This window comes from Lepisma saccharinum, chromosome 3 (genome assembly GCF_977018435.1).
Source record: "Lepisma saccharinum chromosome 3, izLepSacc3.1, whole genome shotgun sequence".
Taxonomy (NCBI): Eukaryota; Metazoa; Arthropoda; class Insecta; order Zygentoma; family Lepismatidae; genus Lepisma; species Lepisma saccharinum.
In genome coordinates, this window is record NC_139231.1 from 78,693,217 (window position 1) to 78,715,390 (window position 22,174).

Sequence of the window (22,174 nt, forward strand, 5' to 3'; positions counted from 1 at the left end):
TTGATAGTTTTACCTGAAGGAATGTAGGGTATTGCCACTGTTGTTTCTAACATTTGTTATCTTGGAATTCACAAATTATTATTTATTTCCTTTACAAAACGCAAATAAAGAATATATTTCTTGTGAAACGTGTAAGAGGATTGTTAGGACCAAATGAATCTGTTTTTACAGCTAGAAAAATAAATATAAAATCAGTGTTGCCAACACTGATATCAAAATGAAGAGACATATAATAATGCGAGTTAATTTTCTGTTTCCAAAAATAGTAGTAATACAGTAGTACGTTATAAAAGATGTTCTTCAGACACTAAGACGTAAATGAAATATTCTTATATATGCATTTTTTTTAAAATCAGGAATGCAAACTACGAATTTTTAAATTAGCCTATATTATTCTTTATGAGTTCTTCTTTCTTTCCTCATTTCAAAATTTGTAGTATGTAAATGTCACAAACCATGGCATAAGAAAAAAAATATCGAAGGACGCACATAAAATGTCGGTGCTTGGTAGTGTGTGTGTGTGGGGGGGGGGGGGGGCGTTCTCAGTTGCTGTACATTGACGTTTACATTCTACTACATTTCATGTTCTTTTCTGATTTCTGATTGCGAATGTGTGTATAGTTCGTGGGCGAGTGTCGGAATCAGATAAATTCCCCAAATATTTCAGAACAATGCATATTGTCGTATGCACATGATAATATATTTCCCTCTTGTAATTTCCTCCTCTATTATATTTTTACACTTCCGAAAACACAAGCTGACCTCCGTGGTGGAGTGGTGGCTAAGTAGGATGTTCTTTGCATGTGACCATTATCATATAATTACTTATTCTCATCATCGCAATTTTTCAAAGTTGCAGAAAAGCGGATGCTGATCACATCACTCGCTCCTTCAGCCGTGATCAAGAAAGTGTGAAACCCTAACTCCACGCCCCCATAGACCTTCATGGCGTGGTGCATGGCACAAGGACAGAAAGGCGACACTAATTAACGAAACTCAAAATCACTCTCAAGATTATTTTTTCAAATTTGAACGCCCTAAAGGTTGAAAGACGTTAACAGAATATTTTTTATAATAACTCCACAAAAAATAAACGATGAATTTTAGTAACCATGTCGAAAAGTGTGATATGAAGTAAATAAAGTAACAATAACTGAGAATATATAGAAGTAGAGAGGCACGGAATGATTATTCGAACGCACCGACTCACAACAATAAAGGACTTAAATTGTGAGAATTGTAAGAAAAATACTATTATTTCTTCAGATCAGATATCTTTTATGTGGTCAACGCTCATATATTTTTTTAAAAGCCTAGTTTTAAGGCATTAGTTATTCATATATCGTGTTCCGACATAATTTCTTAGGTTAAAATCAAATAAAACATGTAATATTATATATTGACAGCACGTCCAACATAGAATTCCCCATGTACACTCACCTCACATACATTCAGGCAGTTTGTTTCTTTCTACAGCATATTTGCAGAAGCATGGACGTCCGCAGGATTTTTTCCAGGGAGGGGCAAGGAAGGTATTTTTCCCAGGGGGGAGCAAACAAGGTACATTTTCCCCCAAAAATAGTGCTGTTCCCTAAAAAAAACATTGCTTACATTTGAATTTATGATGTTCATGCAATAATACACATATTATTGTGGCTAAAATGAAATTATATGTGTGAAATACATAATTTTTGGTTAACGGCGGGGCACGCCCCCCCTGCCCACCCTTCCGGACGCCCATGTACAGAAAATACAATTAAACCTACAAGTGTATCGCATTATAAAACACACCTTATTTATTATTTACTTTGTTCGTTGTCCGTAGATTTATTATTTAGTTTATGTAAGAATAGTTGCTTGTCTGAAACACGCGGACACCGTTTCACGTCGTGTTGCCTCGGTCTGCTGGGTCTCCACCCAGTCTGCTTGTCTCGCGCGCGCACAGTGAATGTTTTTTTTGTTTTTTTTTGTATTGGAGGAGCTCGTGTCGCTTGTCACTTTGGCTCAAAGGGACGGACTCGTGGATGATGTATTTATTAGACAAAATAGCAGAAATAAACCGTTGTCTGTGCAAAAGTTTATATTTCCTTATGTTGTAACATATAACTCGGACGGATTTAGGAAAAGGGCAGGGGGGGGGGGTGTTGCGAAGCAGGCAATTTTCTCCGGGAATGTCTTCAACTTATGGGAGCGTCATGGCTTAGCAAAACAAAGAACTTGACAAAGTACACTTTATAAAGGATGGATTTTCTGATACAATTGGGAGTTTTGGAAGATGTAAATACGGCTCAAAAGCAATAAAGAACCATGGAAGAACAAGATGCAGTAAAGAAACCTGGGAAAATTACCAATATCCCCAAAAAAACTCAAAAATGTTGAAAAACGCAAAACGTTTTCTTAAAAAAAAAATGTTTTCTTATTCTATGGACAACGGAATTATATTTACATCGTCGGTTCCTTCATTAGGTCACAGGGCCTCCCCCATGGCGCAGTGGTAGCGTCATTGCCTTGTAATCAAGGGGTCCCGGGTTCGATACCCGGTGGAGGCACAAGTGGTTCGGATCCCACTTTAAACTGTAGGTCCAGTCCCGATTAGCCTTACTGTGCATAAAGTGGACTTAAAACAGCAACTCAAACCAAAACTCATTAAGTCACGGAATCTGATACAGATGCAAATAGAGAAAATACACTTATATTCTAAAAATCTTACCTTTGCACAACTGGCGTGTTAACATTCCATTGTTAGTAAACTAGTCTTATCGAACAAGGCAATATCCAAACACGTGCTTCATGCAACTTGTGTGTGTGTGTCTCATGTAACCACGAGGTGGCGACCGGCGACGTCTGTGATTACATTGAACTACGTCACAAGTGTGGTGTAATATAAGATACGCACTATTGCGCAACATTCTTATCAGTTTTAGCGGGTGTGTGTGTCGGAAGCTGGAGCGATGCGTGGTTAAGTTTTGTTGGGGATAAGATTAAGCAGACTTAATTCAGTTAATTCATGTTACCTCTATATTCACAACGTTTCTTCTCTCTTCTAATACTGAAGCTTGCAAAGATTAAAACGTACAACATCTATAGATGTGAAATGTAGTACCCTTACACGTAAAGAGAAACATACATAATTTGATTTTTGTATTGAGTCCACTTTATACACAGCTAGGTCAATCGGGACTGGACCAACATTTTAAAGTGGGACCGAATGAGGTTTTGAAAATCTGGAGAAAGATATTTGGGCCAACAGGGGAGTGGAGAAAAGGTTACATTATAAATCTACTGAACTTCATAATATATATTGAACCTTTAATATTACTAGAATAGTTAAACGAAGAAGACTTCAGTGGGCAGACCATATAGCAATCATGGGTAGAGGGAAGTATACAGAGTTCCTGTTAGGAAACCTGGTGGCAAGGGACGTGTGGAATGGCCAAGACGGGAAGGAATGATGATACTTGAAGGAAATTTGGTAAGTATAGTGATTGCGTTTGCTGCCCGATAGGACCCTGATTGTCTCCCTGGAATGGATTGTATCACCATAGAGCTGAGTTCACCGCGATCTTTTTAAGGTGTAAAGAAAATGAAGGCACTTACTACAACTAATAACGTTATATTAATAATAAATATGTACACATAACACGTAATTACACTGTCCTGCACTCCTGCCTCAGTAAACTGTTTATATGAAATTGGAAGCCGGTTTTACAATAACACGTCACTAGTTCTTCACTGAATGATATCAGCACTATAATGTTCCTGTGAAACTGAACTACATATCACTGCACTTCACTGATATGCTGAATGAAACGTAGCCACGTTAGGCTTACGTATTTGATGAATATCCGCAACGCGGTGACTTTCGGCTGTTGCCGGAGTGACTTCTGCACGAACACTGGCGGAAGTAAGCTTCCGCGCAAAGATGGCGGCAACTAGGCACGCACCCGATATCAACTGGCCAATGGGAGTGCAGGTTTCTTAAAGCACTGGATATACACAAAATAAGCAATTGGTTATATAGAAACAAATGCATAGCAAAATGAGCAAGAGAAAAGTTCTGTTGTGTGTGAATACAAGAATATATAAAAAGATATATCGTGGTTAGTTTCTAGAGATAAATCTCCAACATACTCCCCCCCGTTGGAATGTTCACATCCAACCTAACACTAGGGGATACATTGTCAATGTTTTAGCTCATGGAGCGTCTTCTTCCCAATGTGGTAAAGGCACAATTTTGCTTAATGCTCTCTTGTAGACTCCGTCTCTAGTACGAACGGTGACTACGCGCACTAGGTTATCCTTTCCCGGAAACACTTCTTGGATGATGCCGACTCTCCACGAGAGTGGTGGAAGATTGTCCTCCTTCAATAGCACTGGTGTGCCAGGCTTCAAATTCGACTGAACGGCTGTCCATTTCTGTCGCTGCTGCAGGCTATGCAGGTAGTCCTGAGACCACTTCCTCCACACTCGCTGCTGGAACTGCTGTATGCGCTGCCATCTGGATAATCTGTTGGCAGCCAGATCTGTAATGTTTGGTTCAGGAAATGAGGTTAGAGGACCTCCAATAAGAAAATGACCAGGGGTAATGTAGCTGAATTCATCATGAGAATCAGGAAGTGTGGAAAGAGGACGGGAGTTGAGGCAGGCCTCTATTTGGCATAGCAGAGTTACTAGTTCTTCGTATGTTAGCACGGCGTTTCCTGCTACTCTGCGGAGATGGTATTTCATAGACTTCACTGCACTTTCAAAAATCCCGCCAAATGATGGACTGCGTGGTGGAGAATACTTCCATTGGAAATTCTCTTCTGCTGCAAATCTGTTGATGTCCTTGTTGAACTCTTGTGATTGAAAGAGTTTACGTAATTCCTGCAATTCATTTTTAGCACCATGGAACGTCGTAGCATTGTCGCTAAAAATACTTGCACACTTTCCTCTTCTCGCGGTGAAGCGTAGTAGAGCTGCGATGAAGGCTTGTGATGTCAAGTCTGAGACAATCTCTAGATGAATTGCCCTTGTGGCAAGACAAGTGAAAACTGCAATGTAGCATTTTCTTGTGGATCTGCTTCTTGCGGCTCCGGTCTTGATGTGGTATGGCCCTGCGTAATCAACGCCTACGTGATGGAATGCCTTGCTGGGTCTCACTCTACTGGAGGGTAACTGCCCCATCAGCTGCTGGGCGGCTGAAGCCTTCAAACGATAGCATATGTTGCACTGGTGAATGATCTGTTTGACCAGCTGTCGTATGCGAGGTATCCAGTATTTCTCACGAAGTGATGATATGAGAAGCTGTGAACCAGCATGCATAAGTCTCTTGTGTTCTGATGCTATCAGAATTTTCGCGAAATGACTCTTCGGATGAAGAATAATTTGATGCTTGCTTTGAAACTCCAATTCACTGTTTTCCAATCTTCCTCCGACACGAATTACTTTTTCATTGTCGAGAAATGGATGAAGGTTCCTCAAAATGCTTTTGTTGTGTACTTGCTGCTTGTCAGACAAATCTTTGATTTCCTGAGAGAAGAATGCACGTTGTGTTATCTTGATGCAAGCAAGTGTGGCGCCTTGAATTTCAAAGGTGGTAAGGTCTTCACTCCTTTTCTCTCTTGAGTTTCTGCAATTGCTGATGAACCTTTTGCAGAGTGACATTACTCTCAGTAACTTGGATAAACTTGAATATCTAGATATGATTTTTCTTCAGTTGTTACATGAGTGACCAATGTGGTAGCTGCTACCTTACGCTGCTCTGGAATAGTGTTGTCGTCTGGATGGAATGCTAAACTGGATGATGGCCACTGTGTCTCCTCTTCTTGGAGCCAGGTGGGTCCGTGCCACCAAAGCTGAAGTGATCTGATAGTTTTTGCATCGACTCCTCGTGAGATCAGATCTGCAGGATTGTCTTTTGACGGAACGTGCTTCCAATCACTGACCTGTGTGAGTTCCTGTTCCATAGCAACTCGGTTGGCAACAAAAGGTTTCCATTTACTGGCTGGTGACGCTAGCCAAGCTAGGACGATTTTTGAGTCGGTCCATAGGTGAATGGTGTCTATACATAAACGCAGTATGGGCAATGCTTTGTATACCAGTTTGGCTAGTAGAACTGCCGCACATAATTCCAAACGTGGAAGAGTGGTTCTCTTCACCGGAGCCACCTTGGACTTTGAACACAATAAGTTCACACTTATGTGACCCTCTGAATCAATTGATCTTACGAAGAGAACATTGCCATAGTTTCTCTCTGATGCATCAGAGAAACCGTGAATTTGAACTTGATGGATGTCTCCTGGAGCCAAAACGAACCGTGGTACTTTTACTTCGTTAATACATGTGAGCTGCGAATGAAGACGACGCCATGTTTTCTGCAAATCTATAGGAAGCGGATCATCCCATCCTACATTGTGGAGCCATAACTGGTGCAGGAATGACTTGTATGTAATCACCACTGGCGATATTAGTCCGATTGGATCGAACACTTGTGCAATTATGCTGGCAACTTGGCGCTTTGAGAAGATCTTCAACGAGCCTACATCCACTGTTGTGGCGACCTTGCTGTCCATAAGAAATTCGTCCGTGGACGGGCGCCATGAAATTCCCAATGTTTTTGTGCCTTCTGTGTCGAATTGCACTAGGTCCTGTACTGCCTTCAATTCTTCTGGAATAGATTCTAACACTGCCTTGCTATTGGAGCAAAATTTACGTAGATTGAATCCTCCCTTCTGGAGTAATTCTGTGAGACTTTCACGCAGCTTTATTGCACCTTCAATGCAATGATTTCCTCCCAGAAAATCGTCAACGTAGAAGTCATGTGTTAAGACATGAGTGGCTACTGTGAAATTTGATGATTCATCTTCTGCCAACTGTTTGAGGCATCTTGTGGCCAAGAATGAACTTGAAGTTAATCCATAAGTGACTGTGTTCAAACTGTAAACATGGATCGGTTCGTCACGTGATGCTCTCCATAAGATGCATTGAAGTGGTCTGTCTTCTGAATGCATGTTAATTTGCCTATACATTTTAGCCGTGTCTGCAGTCAGTGCGATTTTGTGACTACGAAATCTGAGCAGGATTGAAAACAATTCTTCTTGTATCGTGGGACCAATCATCTGTATACTGTTCAACGATTCCCCCGTAGTTGTGGGCGAGCTTCCATCAAAAACCACTCTTAAACGTGTAGTTTTGCTTGATTCCTTGATCACACAGTGATGTGGAATGTAGTACCTTGTCTCCTTGTCTCTGGATACATCTTCCAATGTCCCAATTGGTTGTGAAGCAGCTATGAGACGCTTGTTGTCAAAACGCTCTTGGAGTTGTTTCCACGCTACACCGTAGTTGGATGCTGTAATTGGTATGCTTTCAATGATTTGCAATGCCTCACCCTTCAGTGCGACACGTAAATACTGGAATTTCTGAATATCTGAAATATCCGAATTATCATGTATGAGCGAAGAAAATGTGTCTTTGAATGATACCCATTGGGTGTAATTTCCACTGAAATGTGGAAGCTCTATTAATGGTAACTTGACTTGAGACTTGCACGAAGCCCTGTGTTCATTTTCCGCGCCGTCTGTATTTGAATGATTTCCCTCAATTAATGTTAGCATTTGCGACTTGAGATCGAAATATGAAAGTTCGATTGTCTCTCGAATTGCCGTGCGTTCATCGTCTGTGGCTTCAAATTCAATGCAATCCTGAATTTCTTCTATCTTGGGCCATAATTTGTTCAGTTGCTCCAGCCGAACCTTGATCTGTTGAACGTTCGGCGCCTCTGGATCATCACTGCTAATATACGACTGCAATCTCGTTATTTGCCCCCTGTAGGCGGCACGTTGCTTTAGAAGATGTGCTAAGTCTGCCATGCCTCAAGGTGGGAGGGGCTAAGCAATGCGTATTGAAATGAAAGGAAAAAATGAGGAAATATTGAACCAAACACTGTTGTACTCACCGATCTGGCATTCACTGGACCATCTGGGCATCTGAAATCCTGGTTAGGCTGCAACACTGCGGGTAGTCGTTGACACTGACGTGTACTGGAACAGCTGATTCACGGTTGCTATAGTGATGTCACGTCTGCACGCGTGGGCTGCTTGATGCAACTCTCCGCGATACGTTTCTCCTCGCACGAAAACGAACGAAAAAGCCAGTCCCGCGGGGGCACAGAAAACTGCAGTCTAAAAATAACTCAGCGTCACACCACGGGTGGATGACGTCATGCCACTGGTTGCGGACCGAGAGCTCCTCGTACAGCGCGAGGGGCGAAGGGAGCGGAGTGTGAAACGTCACTGACAAGCGAACAGCGAGAGCGCTCTCGGTCGGGGAAGTCCCGGGCGTGTCCTTCAGCCACGTGGAAAATATCTGGCGCGCTACAACGAATGACGTAATGCTTTCAATAACTTGTCGTTACTGTACTTGAAAATAAAGTTTGCACAACACAATTTCACTAAAATCACTGATGATAACGTACCTCATGTTCAATACAAAGGAGATCGCGGCCTGCGGAGGACCAAAATGAATGCGTTTGCTGCCCGATAGGACCCTGATTGTCTCCCTGGAATAGATTGTATCACCATACAGCTGAGTTCACCGCGATCTTCTTAAGGTGTAAAGAAAATGAAGGCAGTTACTACAACTAATAACGTTATATTAATAATAAATATGTACACATAACACGTAATTACACTGTCCTGCACTCCTGCCTCAGTAAACTGTTTATATGAAATTGGAAGCCGGTTTTACAATAACACGTCACTAGTTCTTCACTGAATGATATCAGCACTATAATGTTCCTGTGAAACTGAACTACATATCACTGCACTTCACTGATATGCTTAATGAAACGTAGCCACGTTAGGCTTACGTATTTGATGAATATCCGCAACGCGGTGACTTTCGGCTGTTGCCGGAGTGACTTCTGCACGAACACTGGCGGAAGTAAGCTTCCGCGCAAAGATGGCGGCAACTAGGCACGCACCCGATATGAACTGACCAATGGGAGTGCAGGTTTCTTAAAGCACTGGATATACACAAAATAAGCAATTGGTTATATAGAAACAAATGCATTAGCAAAATGAGCAAGAGAAAAGTTCTGTTATTTGCGAATACAAGAATATATAAAAAGATATATCGTGGTTAGTTTCTGATAATTCTCCAACATATAGTAAAGAGTATATTGGTCTTGGCCAGGATAGGGACTGGTAGAAAACTGAAAACTGTCGAGAGAGAAACTGCTGGGACAATAAACTTGCAGGTTTAGGAATGTCCGAGAGTTAGTTTATTATAAGTCTTTCTCTCCCTGACCCTTTCCCATCCCATGGTGTCATATGACGTGGTGGTAATCGCATGTAATGAAAGGGTCTCGTGTGCGATATCGCGGTGGAGGAACAGTGGTTCAGATTCCACTTTTAACTGTAGGTCCAGTCCTCATTAGACTATCTGAACATAAAGTGGACTTGAACAAAAATTCTCCATTCAACCATTTCTTCACTATTTGGGTGTCCCTTATTTTCTCTCTCTCTCTCTCTCTCTCTCTCTCTCTCTCTCTCTCTTTGTGTGTGTGCGTCTCAATCACAATTTCTGTTCCTCCGTTTCTGGACATGCCTCTTCGTTCCGCACCTTTCTGTAACAGTTCGTAAATAGATCGTTGCGAAGTTACTGTTACGATTAAAAATAGAAAAAAATCTTTGCAACGTGGGAGCCACCGCATAAAATTTTCCAAGGGGGGAAAGGGGGATATTATTGACGTTAACATTACCTATCACAAGAAAGAAGGAAAGGGTTCTAGGGCCCAGGACTTTATGTTATAACATATTTTTCAATTGGCTTCGGATCTATTATTCGGGTGAGATCTTTACATATCTGATGAAAATCAGCCGAAATAGACAAACTTGACAAAGCATATTTTGACATATTTCACCAATTTCGCGTTTTTACAACATATTTCTTCAATTTTGTTGTAATAAGACATATTTCTGTATAATTTCGTAACTCTCTCGCACATAATCGGTTATTTCATATTTTTTTCTTCGTAGCTTTAGCACAACGGATAGTTCATATTGTCGATGGCAGGATATGGAATTTACGGAGGAAGAAAGGTGCCGTCTTTTCTTAGTACTGAACAATATAATACCCCACTTTTTTTTATCCCGCCGACAATTGATATAATAGCCATGCGAACATTATTGAGGCAAAATGTTCTCTCTCATTGTTGCACAGGAAGTAAAAAAGTTTCGTTCTCATTTCCTTGCCTTTTTCGCTTTTCACAAAAATCAGTCAAAAGTAAAAATAACATTAGGTACATTACAGCCCCTACTCTACTCTATCGGGTATGGAAGAAATTCGAGAGTACTGTTGTGCATATTTTTGGCTTTACTGGGAATATTTCTGCATTTTTCTGACATATTTGTAATTTTTCATGACATATTTTCCAATTTATATGACATAATTACATACATATTTTATAGTTTTATAGGACATAAAGTCTCGGGCATACGGAGAAAGAAATTAAATATGAAAGAAGCGATAGAGAGTGAGACAATGGAAGAAAAGACAGAAAGAAAGAGGGAGAGAGAAAAATAAAGAGAGGAGAAATAAAAATAAAGAAACAGAGAGACAGAAAGAGAGAAAGAAAAAGTAAGTGAGGGAGGATTTGGAAAGAAAAATAAATAAAGAGAAAAGAGAAATAAGGAAACGTGACATAAAGAGAAAGATAGGAATAGAGCAGCGAGATACGGACAGGCAGAAAGGACATAAAGAAGAAAATGGAACAAAAACTGGAGGGGAAAATGGAAAAAAAGACATGATCAAGAATAGAGGAAATGAGTACGAACAAAGATGTAATAAAAACAGAAAAAAAGAATGAAAATTAAAAGGATTATACAAGAAATTAAAAACAAAACAGTTTTGTTTTTAATTTCTTTCATAATCTCTTTAATTTTCATTCTTCTTTTATCAAGGAAAGAAAGGAAATATAAATAGGCATTTTCGCTAGTCGAGGAGGTGCAAGTGGCCCCACTGGAAAACTATTGTTTAAAAGTAATTGAATTACAGTTACTTTGCTCAAGAAGAAATTAATAGTTACAGTTAGTCATTTAAAATGCTAGTAAAAATAACTGTAAGTTATTTTTACACTTACACATAAATAATTCGTAACACGTTTCTCATGTATGGACTAAGTGTAAGCGTTTTTTTCCCCACTGATTTGGCTGCACCTAAAATTAACATACATGATTCGATTAGAAAAAACATGTGTTTAAATACGAAAATACGGAAGTAAGAAAATTATAACTACACAATATTTGCTTACAATAAATGTATACTACATAAAGACTAACACTTTCTACGTTTTCTATTTAATTTTTATTAGAATTGTGTTTTTCTTAAAGTTCACTTTATGCTCAGATAGGGTAATTGGGAGAGAAGACAAATTTTAAAGTGGGATCTGAACAACTGTTCAATGTGACTAAGACATTATCACTACACCGCTATTCGAAAAGTGTTACTTTTGTAGTAGTACGTATAGTAATTCGTCTTCCCTAACACCGGTAAAGTTTTGTCCTATAAACCACAACATGAGTCACTAGATGGCACCACTTACCTCGCAGGAACATGGATTTTATCTCCCCTCGCCTCCATGTGGATGGCGCTGTGGTGCTGGAAGGGGTACCCCAGCGTCAAGAGCTTCTTTTTGGTCTTGGGGTTCTCCTTGATGGGATCGGGAGGCACCCGCCCGTAATTCTCCAACAAGAACTTTCCTTTGCGTCCTGAACGCTTAGCTTCCTGAAATGAATATTCAACTTGGTCATAGGCGTCGCTATAAACTTTTATGAGGAAGAGGGGGCAGGCTATTGGTGCAAAATTGAATGGAGAAATGATGATGATAATGATGATAATAATAATAATAATAAACTTATTAGTATAGTGTCATGCTACTGCTGCCACAACATTCTTGGGGAAAATTTTCTATTCGATACACCAGATCGGTGATTATCGAGCTCAACTGCTTTTTCCCTTTATGTTTTCGTTTTACATACATAAACGATAATGAATAGTTATTCTAGCTCTTGCGAGTGTTTTAAATTAACTTTCACACATATCGTTAAATAAAGATCCTTAAAAGTTAGCAAGTGAAAATTTCATATTTGGAATATTGAAAAATCATGGAACCATTTTATCTGCTGGTTAGTTCATAGAATTTGAAAAGAAAACATGTATAATTCTGACCTGGTTCCTGCTTTTTGCACTAAATTTTCGATCTAAATTCATTTTTTCTTTGGTTACTCTCCCAGAATAAAAATTAAATGAATTTTATTTCAAGTTAATAGTTATTAATAATAATTTCTCTAATATGAAGTAGAATGAACCTTATTTCCGAAGGAGGGGGATCGTCTGACCGGTTTAACCCGACCCCCTCACGACGCCCGTGAGTTCTGGTGCCCTCAGGTACCACTTGGAACGACATTGTCGAAAAGAAAAAAAAGAAAACTTCACGTGGAATCACCCACATTGGACATTAGTTCCCCGTATGATAATCAGTTTAAGTCTGTACTGAATTTGAAGTAGTCCAATTAAGTTAAAAATCTTTCCTATGAGTGTGAGTAATGAAGTACTTAAATGTGAATTATTGGGCACGAGTCCTCCCTTCCACAATGCTCTTGAACGGAAAAAAGAAGGTTATTGGTTATCACCACTCATTGAATTACAAATTCTCTCTTTCAAATATAAGGGGTGTCTCAAAAAGACGGTTGCCCCCCACTCTGTAACTTTGGCTCCCGCACTATGCTACCATAGTTTTGGCAACTCCCTCCAGTTTTGGAACCCAATCGCCGCCACTGTTTCAAACATATTTGAAAGGATTTCCTCACAGATCCTCTCGAATAGACCTCCTACAACTAGAATTGCTCAGATTCCTGTGGACATGTTACGTCGAGCTATGCACGACTGCAGGAATGGTTGCTTAGAAAAAATCGTCATCATCAAGTAACAAGCCTCTCTTCAGCGATATGTAATTATTAAATGGCATCCTCTGCACTATTCATTTCCATGATTAAATCTCTTGCAACTATTTATTCTCTTCTCTATACCTATGTCTAAAAATGTCCTGTAGTTTTTAGACACCCTCTACAACCTATTTATCATGACTGGCCTGCACTGCAACTACATACAAGTTTAGTACCAGTTAAAAAAAATATTACGAAAATGCAACTCCCTGCTACGGGATTCACTAGTCACTAGATGTTGGGGTGGTAGGAAACCATTTATCGGGGCGCATTGCAGGGTTTACGGGACCCTTGTAAAGCGGCTACCGACTCCCACACTGTAAAAAAGTTGACTGGAGAAATGACAGTCCAAGATCGCCAATTTCCACTGCCGGGAAATCTCCTACAACGGCTGAGGGTTCGACGTGATGACCCCACGTCACCCCATTACTGGTTGAAGATCTCCACACCTCTGCAGCAGAGGCGAAGCGTGACATTTTGACGTAGTCATCGCAAGACTTGCCAAACGTCAGGATCAATCTTTCATCGGAGGTGGGGAGGGGGATATTTCTCCAGGTCATGCGTTATGTTGTACGATTCATGTTCTAGTGAGTATATCTGAGTGATAATAATATCTCACGGTGCTGTAAGCGCATGTCCACATTATCTGAAGAAAACGAAAAATGTTGAGTTTGTTTACCATACATTTCCGTCCGATGAGAAGTTTCGAAAAATTGGGAGAGCAAATCCTATAGAAAATACAAAATTTCAGGTATCCCGAAACCTTGTTAAAACCTCTCTCCTCGAAATTCGTATTGCTTCCGAAACCCGGTCTCGGAAACCCTGCCGTGGTTGTAAATGTATGGGGGCTGAAAGAAAGTCTTTTATGACCAAACCTTCAAGAGAGGGAGAAACCAGCGGTCGAAGGACTTTGGATTCGCAGACCTGCTGCGATGAGTTGGGCCGCCTGACACCATTGCACTCAACAGGAAACGTCGCGGAATGGTTGGGGACGGGCGGTAGAACTGGGCTCCCATTTCGATGCGCTGAACTTAGCGAAAATCTCTTGCGTATTTCTAGCTATTTTATGGCGTCACTTGATTAATTTCGCCCAAAGATGCGAATATTCTGACTTATTTTTTACTTTTTCCCTAAAATATATAAAATGCAATATTTTTATTATTTTACTTTGTCATCGCCGCATCTCCCGATGATCTCAGCTAGGTAGGATTGTGGGAGGGAGACTGGCTGTCGGGAGATAGGGCAAGGCCCTTCCAGGGTTGTAGAGGCACGTGTTATGTTGTGTTATGTTAACTACCGTCATAGCCTGTATGACCTGCATAGCCTGCCTGCATAACCGATTTGAAAGTGTTGCAGAGCCTAATTAATGGAAATTTAATAATTCATTTTCTAAAAATATAGATATTTATGGTTCACTCAACTGCAATTTAAGTTATAATCTATATCTCTCTTTATGCACGATAAAATATTAAAATTTAAATAAAAACAGTTTCGTCCCGTTTTTCTAAAATAACAAACAGACTGTTATGCGTACAATATTATAAATTTTATGGTCAATTCTGACAGTGAACTTGATGTAATTTGGTATTGTTTCGTTGGATATATCTGATGGATTCACCTGTATGTATTCAACCTTGGTGTCAATTTATCACATAGGTCTTGTAGGAAAAGAGTTTTTCAGTCTGGAATGGCTAAGCAAATATATAAGTATAAAGATACCTTGTCCTGCTTCCACAGGCTGATTGGCTGATTATCCAGACAGGATCCTGGAGGCCTGGAACAACGGTCCGACTGTCTGGAGAAGGCTTCGTAACCGACACCGGCCTTGTCGCACTCCGACCTGTTAACGGTGACTATGTTCCTGTTGACGACCAAGTACTCCTGGGGACCTCCTGTTTCGAATGGAAGAACTCTTAAGTTGATATATATACGTATATTAACCCCACAGCTCTACAGCACCTTGGTGGGCCTTGGCTTACCTACCGACTGCTGGTCTCCCTCCCACACTGTTCCTCCGTCACCTGTAGTAGTGTGGAGGTCTTAGACCAGTATTGGGGTGACGGGTGATCAGCCCGACGAACCCCCAGCCGTTGTTGTAGGTCTTCTTGACCGGGTTACGCTCACTCACTCGGAGCTTCCCAATTTCCTCACGATTAATAACAATAAATATATATCTCACATTCGTAAACACGAAGATTTTTAGGGGCAACGAATATGAAAAACTAGGGATTATACTAAGAGGACGTTATAAAAATCTAGACGAGAATAAGACGAGAGCTTTCGAAATTTGTCGACACTGTCCGTCTTGGTAATTTCTTACCGAGCGAACAGGTCTCTTACCATCAGGTTTACCAACTATGATATGAACTATGATCGGAATGTGATTTCTTCTTTCGTCACTCGTGCGTGCCATGGGGTAATCTGGGTAATTAGATTGCAGAAAATGAGAGGCAGGAGCCTATTTGAAATAAAAAATCCAATTTGAATATCCCTAGTATTTATATTCATCTGAGGGAAAAGAAGTCAAGTTAAAAATTTTACACAGGTATTTTCAGTTTCATTCAGGTAGTTAATAATAATAATAATAATAATAATAATAATAATAATCCGTGGCTCGACAGGCCTTGACCAATCTCTCGACTGTTGGCGGAAAATATTTCCAAAAGCCTGTATTTTTGTAGTGCTGACTATTGTCTACATTCGCCACAAAAAAAATTCAGCTAACCGAAACATATTTTGCGGTTCATAGTATTTCATCACCATTAATATTGCATTCAGAACTCAGAAGTGAGAATTTACCCTTTTTAGTCGCTCAAAACGCTGCAGTGCGGTACTTCCTCAACCATGTCGAGCAACCAACTTCTTCGAACTCGTTTCAGCGGAACTGCTTCTATGCATGTATGAGCTGCCATCTGTTAGTAAATCACGTAACTATGTGCTCGAAAACTAGGTTGTTTTCTTGCTGCGGACTTTCAGCGACACGCGTTTCGTTTAGTTCTTTCATGATTAACAAAAAGTGGCACAAAACTGGACATAAATTTGGAAAATTTTTGTTTTAGTTATACTTTCAATACCTGATAGACCGTTTGTAGTTACACGAATTAACGTCTAATTAGCCCACAAAAATAACCGACAATTTTTCATGTTGGCTTTTAAGTGTTTGTAGAACATAAAGTTTAAATTATTAATAAAGGTGAAGCCACTGTTCAGGTGTCTTTTTTATATCATGAAACCCAGTGGCGTGCCAAAGGAGGGTTGTTGGAGGTCATAACCTTATTTTGCCCAATATTCCTTAAAAATAAAAAACAGAACGTCAAAAGTAGGAAAAAATAGCAAAATGAGAACTGACTACTAAAAGAATATTTGAACATAATTAAGGCATATATGAGGAAATTAAATGTTAAAAATATAACGCCGTCTCTTATTCATAATGTGATGTCACCTGCTTTCACTTGTACTGTGTTACCTTTAACTTGAGGGTAATGTTGGAGTAGCTCCCGAGATTTGGAATCTGGAACGAGCAGGGCAGAACTAGAGGAATTTATGCTCAAAATGTTGCCTTCGCTGGAATATGTTATGGATATTGCATTCTTGTTGTCATGATATTGTTTTCTGGATGTTCCCAGTCTGCAACAAAAAGAGAACTCCATGACACCAACACAAATACATACAGAATTAAAACTCTACGTTGTTTTTATTATTATGCTATCATCACCGTCAGTGGCGATCACTCCATATATCCTCGCACGCCACCCCTGTCTAGGATGTAGGACCGGGAGGATTCTGCCCCACCAACAATCTTGACCTCAAAAATCCCCACCAATTCCGGGGGGAAAGATTTTGTTATAAAAACAAATCATAAGCAATTAGTTTTCACTCCAAATATAATATATAATAATAATAATATCGAAAACGCATACGCAATAGTATGGTTGTGAGTGTTGCATCCTCTCTCTCTCTCTCTCTCTCTCTCTCTCCCCTCTCTCTCTCTCTCTCTCTCTCTCTCTCTCTCTCTCCCTCTCTCTCTCTCTCTCTCCCTGTCAAGAGATCATACACCAGTAACAATAAACGCACAATAAAAGTAAAACAATAATGTAAGACAAATAGGCTATAACTATGAAATCTAATCTAATATATAAAAATGGATGTGTGTGTGTGTTTATTCCAGCATAACTCTCGAACGCCTGGAGCACGTACCACTTGCAATCTCGAAAGAAATACTGTGTGGGAAGACACCCCTGGCACCCCTAGGGGTGGGGGTGAGAGGGGGAGACATGTAAAACGACCGATATTAGTGTGGAATCCATAGTTTACGGGGTCGCTACGATGAATATTGACACTCACAATGCCGTTCAACTCCAAGTTCATTTTTCAGTATAATTAGAATTCATTATTTTCCTGTCTAAAAGAAGATTGAGATAAATAAATACCCGGGCAACGCCGGGCAATCAACTAGTCGATTTATATTAGTAGGAAGGAAAAACCAAACAAAACTTACACATAATTAAACTGTTCCTACTATTTCTGCAATTTATTGACATCTTTAAGCAGTTAATGAAGAAATTAGTTTTCTGCTTTATAAATATCTGATATGTGTGTGTGTGAATAAATTCATTATGTGTGTTTAATAATAATAATGTATTTTTAAATATTTAGTTATTTACTTTCATATTTAATAACATTCAAAATATGTATATCATATAATAATTTATATGGTCCTCCTCCGTGGCCGTGCGATCTAAGGCGCTGTGCTTTGGGCTCCGACTGCATGGGTTCGAGTCCGCCTGGGTTCAGTCTCTGGGTTTTCGGGCTGTGTATAGGACCGGTGGCAACCCACCATCGTGAGGAAATTGGGAGCTACGAGTAAGAAATCTCCTATAACGGCTGGGGGTTCGACGTGCTGACCCCACGTCACCCCATTACCGGTTGAAGAACTCCACACCTCTAGGTAGGACTGTGGGAGGGAGACTGGCAGTCGGGAGATAGGCCAAGGCCCTTACGGGCTGTAGAGCCACGGGTTATTATTATTATTATTATTATTATTATTATATAATTTATGTGTGTGTGGGTGTTTTAAGATCTTTATCCCCCTTCCACCCAAACTTCAATGATTTTTCACCCCGTGTACTTGAAATATGATTATGAAGGGGTGGTTGGGTGTCTTGTAACTTCGGCTACCCCTGTTTCGAAGGGACCGTTGCTCGTCGTCACCGATTACCGTAAATGTTTAGTTTAGCGAGATCATTCTAGTATTTTGCCGGAATATTATTATTATTTCATCTCAAAATATTGACTGGGCGGTAGTCAATATGTATGACATCTCTCTACTTTCCCAACGAAAGTGAGTTTTGAATAATATATAATATAACGTGAATTTTACAAGGTAAAACTATGGGGATATATGGTAAAATTAATTGTTTACAAAACCTGCTTGAGAAACCAGAGAGAAAGTTCGTCTAATTGAAGAGAAATTGTAACACTCGTCAGGAAATAGAAATTATAGCCATACCTAGATCTTCTACTTCAAGAACGCCTAACGATAGATTTAGTGCCTTGAAACAGTTCATCCAACAGATAGTTTATTATATTCTTTCTTAATTTCTCGAAATGATTGTTACTTGTTTGATTATTGCTTTTGTAAAACCCACAAAAGAGAATGGAACGATCTTATTTTCTTTCCTTACCGTATTATCTGACCTCTAGTGAGATCTTGCCAAACTACTGAACCATCCGGCATGAATCTTCTGACAAAAATTTGCATCAGCACATCGTGGACTATTGTCGGGTTGAGAGTTTTGTAAGCATCGTACCTGAAACAATGAAAATAGTTTCATAATGAATGATAATAATACTAATAATAATATTTCTGGATGTAAGTTAATGAATTCTTGCCACAGACAACTACAGTCCGTCACAAAAAGGTAGCACCACTGCGTTTTTGCTCCGCTATGAATTATGTGATCTTCCGGCAACTGGACGATATAGAAAACAATTTCTTTTGTTCCGAGCCCGTGAACCGGACAAGATCAAGTGTGGAGTCATGGTCGCATACAGGGTGGATAAAAATCATTATTTTTATTAAATCACGCTAAACATACAATTCTTAAGAGTGTTGCTATTTTCTTGTGACGGACTGTAATTACCAGACTGAAAATGATATCCTTTCACCTTTGGTCCATTCGATTATATTATTTATTTATTTATCGGTTTTTGTACAAGGCGAAGTTAAGGCTTTAATTAATGTATTTTCTTACACTTAACCATTTGCTTACATCTGTATACAAGAAAGGAAGACATTAAAAAGAATACAACAAAAAATATATCGTTTATAAACGCAAACACACACACATAAACAAAAAGGCAGTACAGTTTATATTACACACATCAGACCCGTACTCAGGTGAGGGACCATGGGGGCCATGCCCTCCCCCGCCCGACCGAACCAAAATGACACCGTCGATTTTGCAAATTTGTTAAAATTTTAATTGTTCTTTAATAAATTATTGTTGTGTAGGAGTCTATACTCTGCAATATTGAGTAGTTTTAGTTTTATAATCATTCATGCAAGGCTACCAGACGTCGGATTTAGCGATTTAGTAGGGACAGTCAATTACCTTCAATCCCTGTCCCGATTTATTTCCGAACTGCAGTCGCGAAAACGTCTCTTTTTTTGTTAACTCACCTTTAGACATGTTCTCTATTGTAATAATAATTTAATACCCAACTTTTAATTCATAAATATAGGTTATCATGACTTTTCAATGCGAAGGAAAAATATAAGGAAATTTGAGAACATTGTTAATTTGCCGAACACAACACTATTTGAATACTACGGATTCTTGAATGTAAACAATAAGAAATAAACTGTACGCTGTGTGGCACATTTCTCTGTAAGCGACTGTGTGGCTGATTGTTGGAATGAAAGGGGGGGGGGGAATCGGTGAGTTGAATTTTTTCTGTTACTTTGGACAGTAAGTTGCAACTCTACAATTGTACTTTTATCTCTAGCTGCAATATTGCCGTAGCATTGATGGTCACATCTAATACTACAACATCATCTCTCCAACCACTATGGCTTAGTGTTAGCAAAGCGCAAGGAGTTCCTGCTTCGAATTTTCTAGGCATAGGTATTCTTTGTAAATGTGTTCCTTCATCAATCTCCTCATATCATCGCTCATCCTCATCGTCTCGATTAGACAGACTTGGGAGAAAAACAACCTAAAATGATCTAATTTAATCAATCTCACAGCATTTCTGACCTTCTCTTTGTTCCACGTATTCGGATCTACCCAGTGGCGTGCGGTGCTAAATCAGACAGGGGAACAGGTGACCTGCACTTGCCCCCTCCCCTCCCATACCCGTGGTAATATAATACAGTAGACCAAGTAAAATTCAACCCTTATTGAAATGAACTAAATACAGGGGTGCCTCACCCCCCAAGGCCATGGCGCATCCCCTCCAAATCATATAATTTGTGCCCTTAAACCATATCGTAATCCCCACAACGTATTTAATTACGACAGCGTGTCTACTGAAAGAAACTTCTTTCTTAGCTTTACTGAACATGATAATTGATCTGCCCCTCCTCCCTAAACAAGGGTGTCATCACTCAAGACCACCCCTAAAATCGTTCATCAGAGAATATATCTTGTCTTGTAATGCAGCTATAGTATATAAAGTTCACATTCACCTCATTCAAGCGCCAAACACGCATTCTAGTAACATATCATTGCGATCGAAGCGAGCAACAAAATCTTTAAATCCATTCCTTTGCAGGCTTTCAAGAATATTAATTTAATGGGATGTCAATTCTTTCTTAAGATCCCGAGATATTTAGTCTCTTCCAGCTTCCCCTTTGGCACGTTCGGGGTCGAAAACGTGTGGATATCATATCGCTAAATGCAGTCTCCCAAATTTAATTTTCGAACTCTCTCTCCACTACAGAAATCTCTTGACAATCTGAGATTTCACCAAAGTTTCCATGCCAATTTTAGACTTACTGTTGATATTGAAGAGAGGATTATGCCTCCTCCAAAAAATTAATTCTCAGTCTCCACACCAGAATTTCCTCAATAGTCTGTCTAAGACAATAGTAATACACAATAATTGTATAATTGCCCTCAATTTAAGGCTCAATCCCCCTCTAACTAAAATACCCGCAATAATCTAAGACCTAGAGTTGGATACTGTTCCCCCCAAATTTTAATTTACAATCCCCCCAGAACCCCCGTGTCAATTAAGGCCTAATATGTAAGAGTTGGATATCCCCCCCCCCCCTTCGATAATACCATTAAACACTTTCTTTTCTTCATCTAATGGATTAAATATGGTGCATTTAAGGTGTAAAATTTTTACATATATTTTGGAAAAAGATATAAATGTTGAATTTTATATTATTTGAAGGAACCCCCTTCAAATCTCGATAGAGCAACCTGCGCCATAATCCACCCTGTTGGCACCCGTCCTGACCAAATAAACATACGATACATATGTTACATATTGTCAGAAGTAACATACGTGAAGCACGTTAATATTTGGACAATAACAATGTTAAAGCAAATATGATACTGTAATGTAAAAATAACATTAAAAACAAAATTGTTGATGCGCAACAAAGAAAATAATAATAAAAGCAATTTATGAGTGATCAGAGAGAAAAAATTGTTTTGTCGAAACCTGTTTAATCTCTCTATTAAGTTGACTCTTTTGTAGAGTTGAGCATTCTTGTAATTCAAACCTCAATGCAATAATGGCATTCAGATGGCCGAGTTTTTTCATGACGTCCACTAGACTTGTAGAAATTGTGCCAAAACCCGAAGTGTTCCGAACTCCCTTCTCGTGAACAAACAAGGACAACAATAATTTGCCACTGGAAGAGTATCCAGTTAATCATTTTACAGAGTTGTAGTAACTTTTTATAAAATGCCTTGTGTAAGATTTCGTTTTTAATTCGGTTAGGGTAGGTCTTGGTTTGCTGTCTTTTCTGTAAAGTTCAATGAACTAAAAGCTTTCGTCTTCAGCCTGTCGATCATACAATATTCTCAACCCTACGCTCGCAACATTCGCTTTCTTGGCCTGCCTCTGCGTGCGCCTGGTCTTGGGTTGGGGCTGTTGGAACAGGGATGCGAGCTGTTCCCTCGGAAGCTATTTCGCAGCATTTAGCCAAGGCATTTAGCAGACGATTA

General features: G+C 39.6%; 1 protein-coding gene across 1 annotated transcript in view; it reads right to left on the reverse strand.

Moving 5' to 3' along the window:
* LOC145985579 (uncharacterized) overlaps positions 1-22,174 on the reverse strand; it is an 85,510-nt gene that overhangs the window by 24,913 nt on the left and 38,423 nt on the right. The window contains exons 5-8 of the mRNA XM_083119649.1: positions 18,674-18,799; positions 16,456-16,616; positions 14,709-14,881; positions 11,588-11,769 (exon numbers count right to left, since the gene is read on the reverse strand). Coding sequence (XP_082975775.1) covers positions 11,588-11,769; positions 14,709-14,881; positions 16,456-16,616; positions 18,674-18,799 — 642 coding nt within the window. The remainder of the gene's footprint in view (positions 1-11,587; positions 11,770-14,708; positions 14,882-16,455; positions 16,617-18,673; positions 18,800-22,174) is intronic.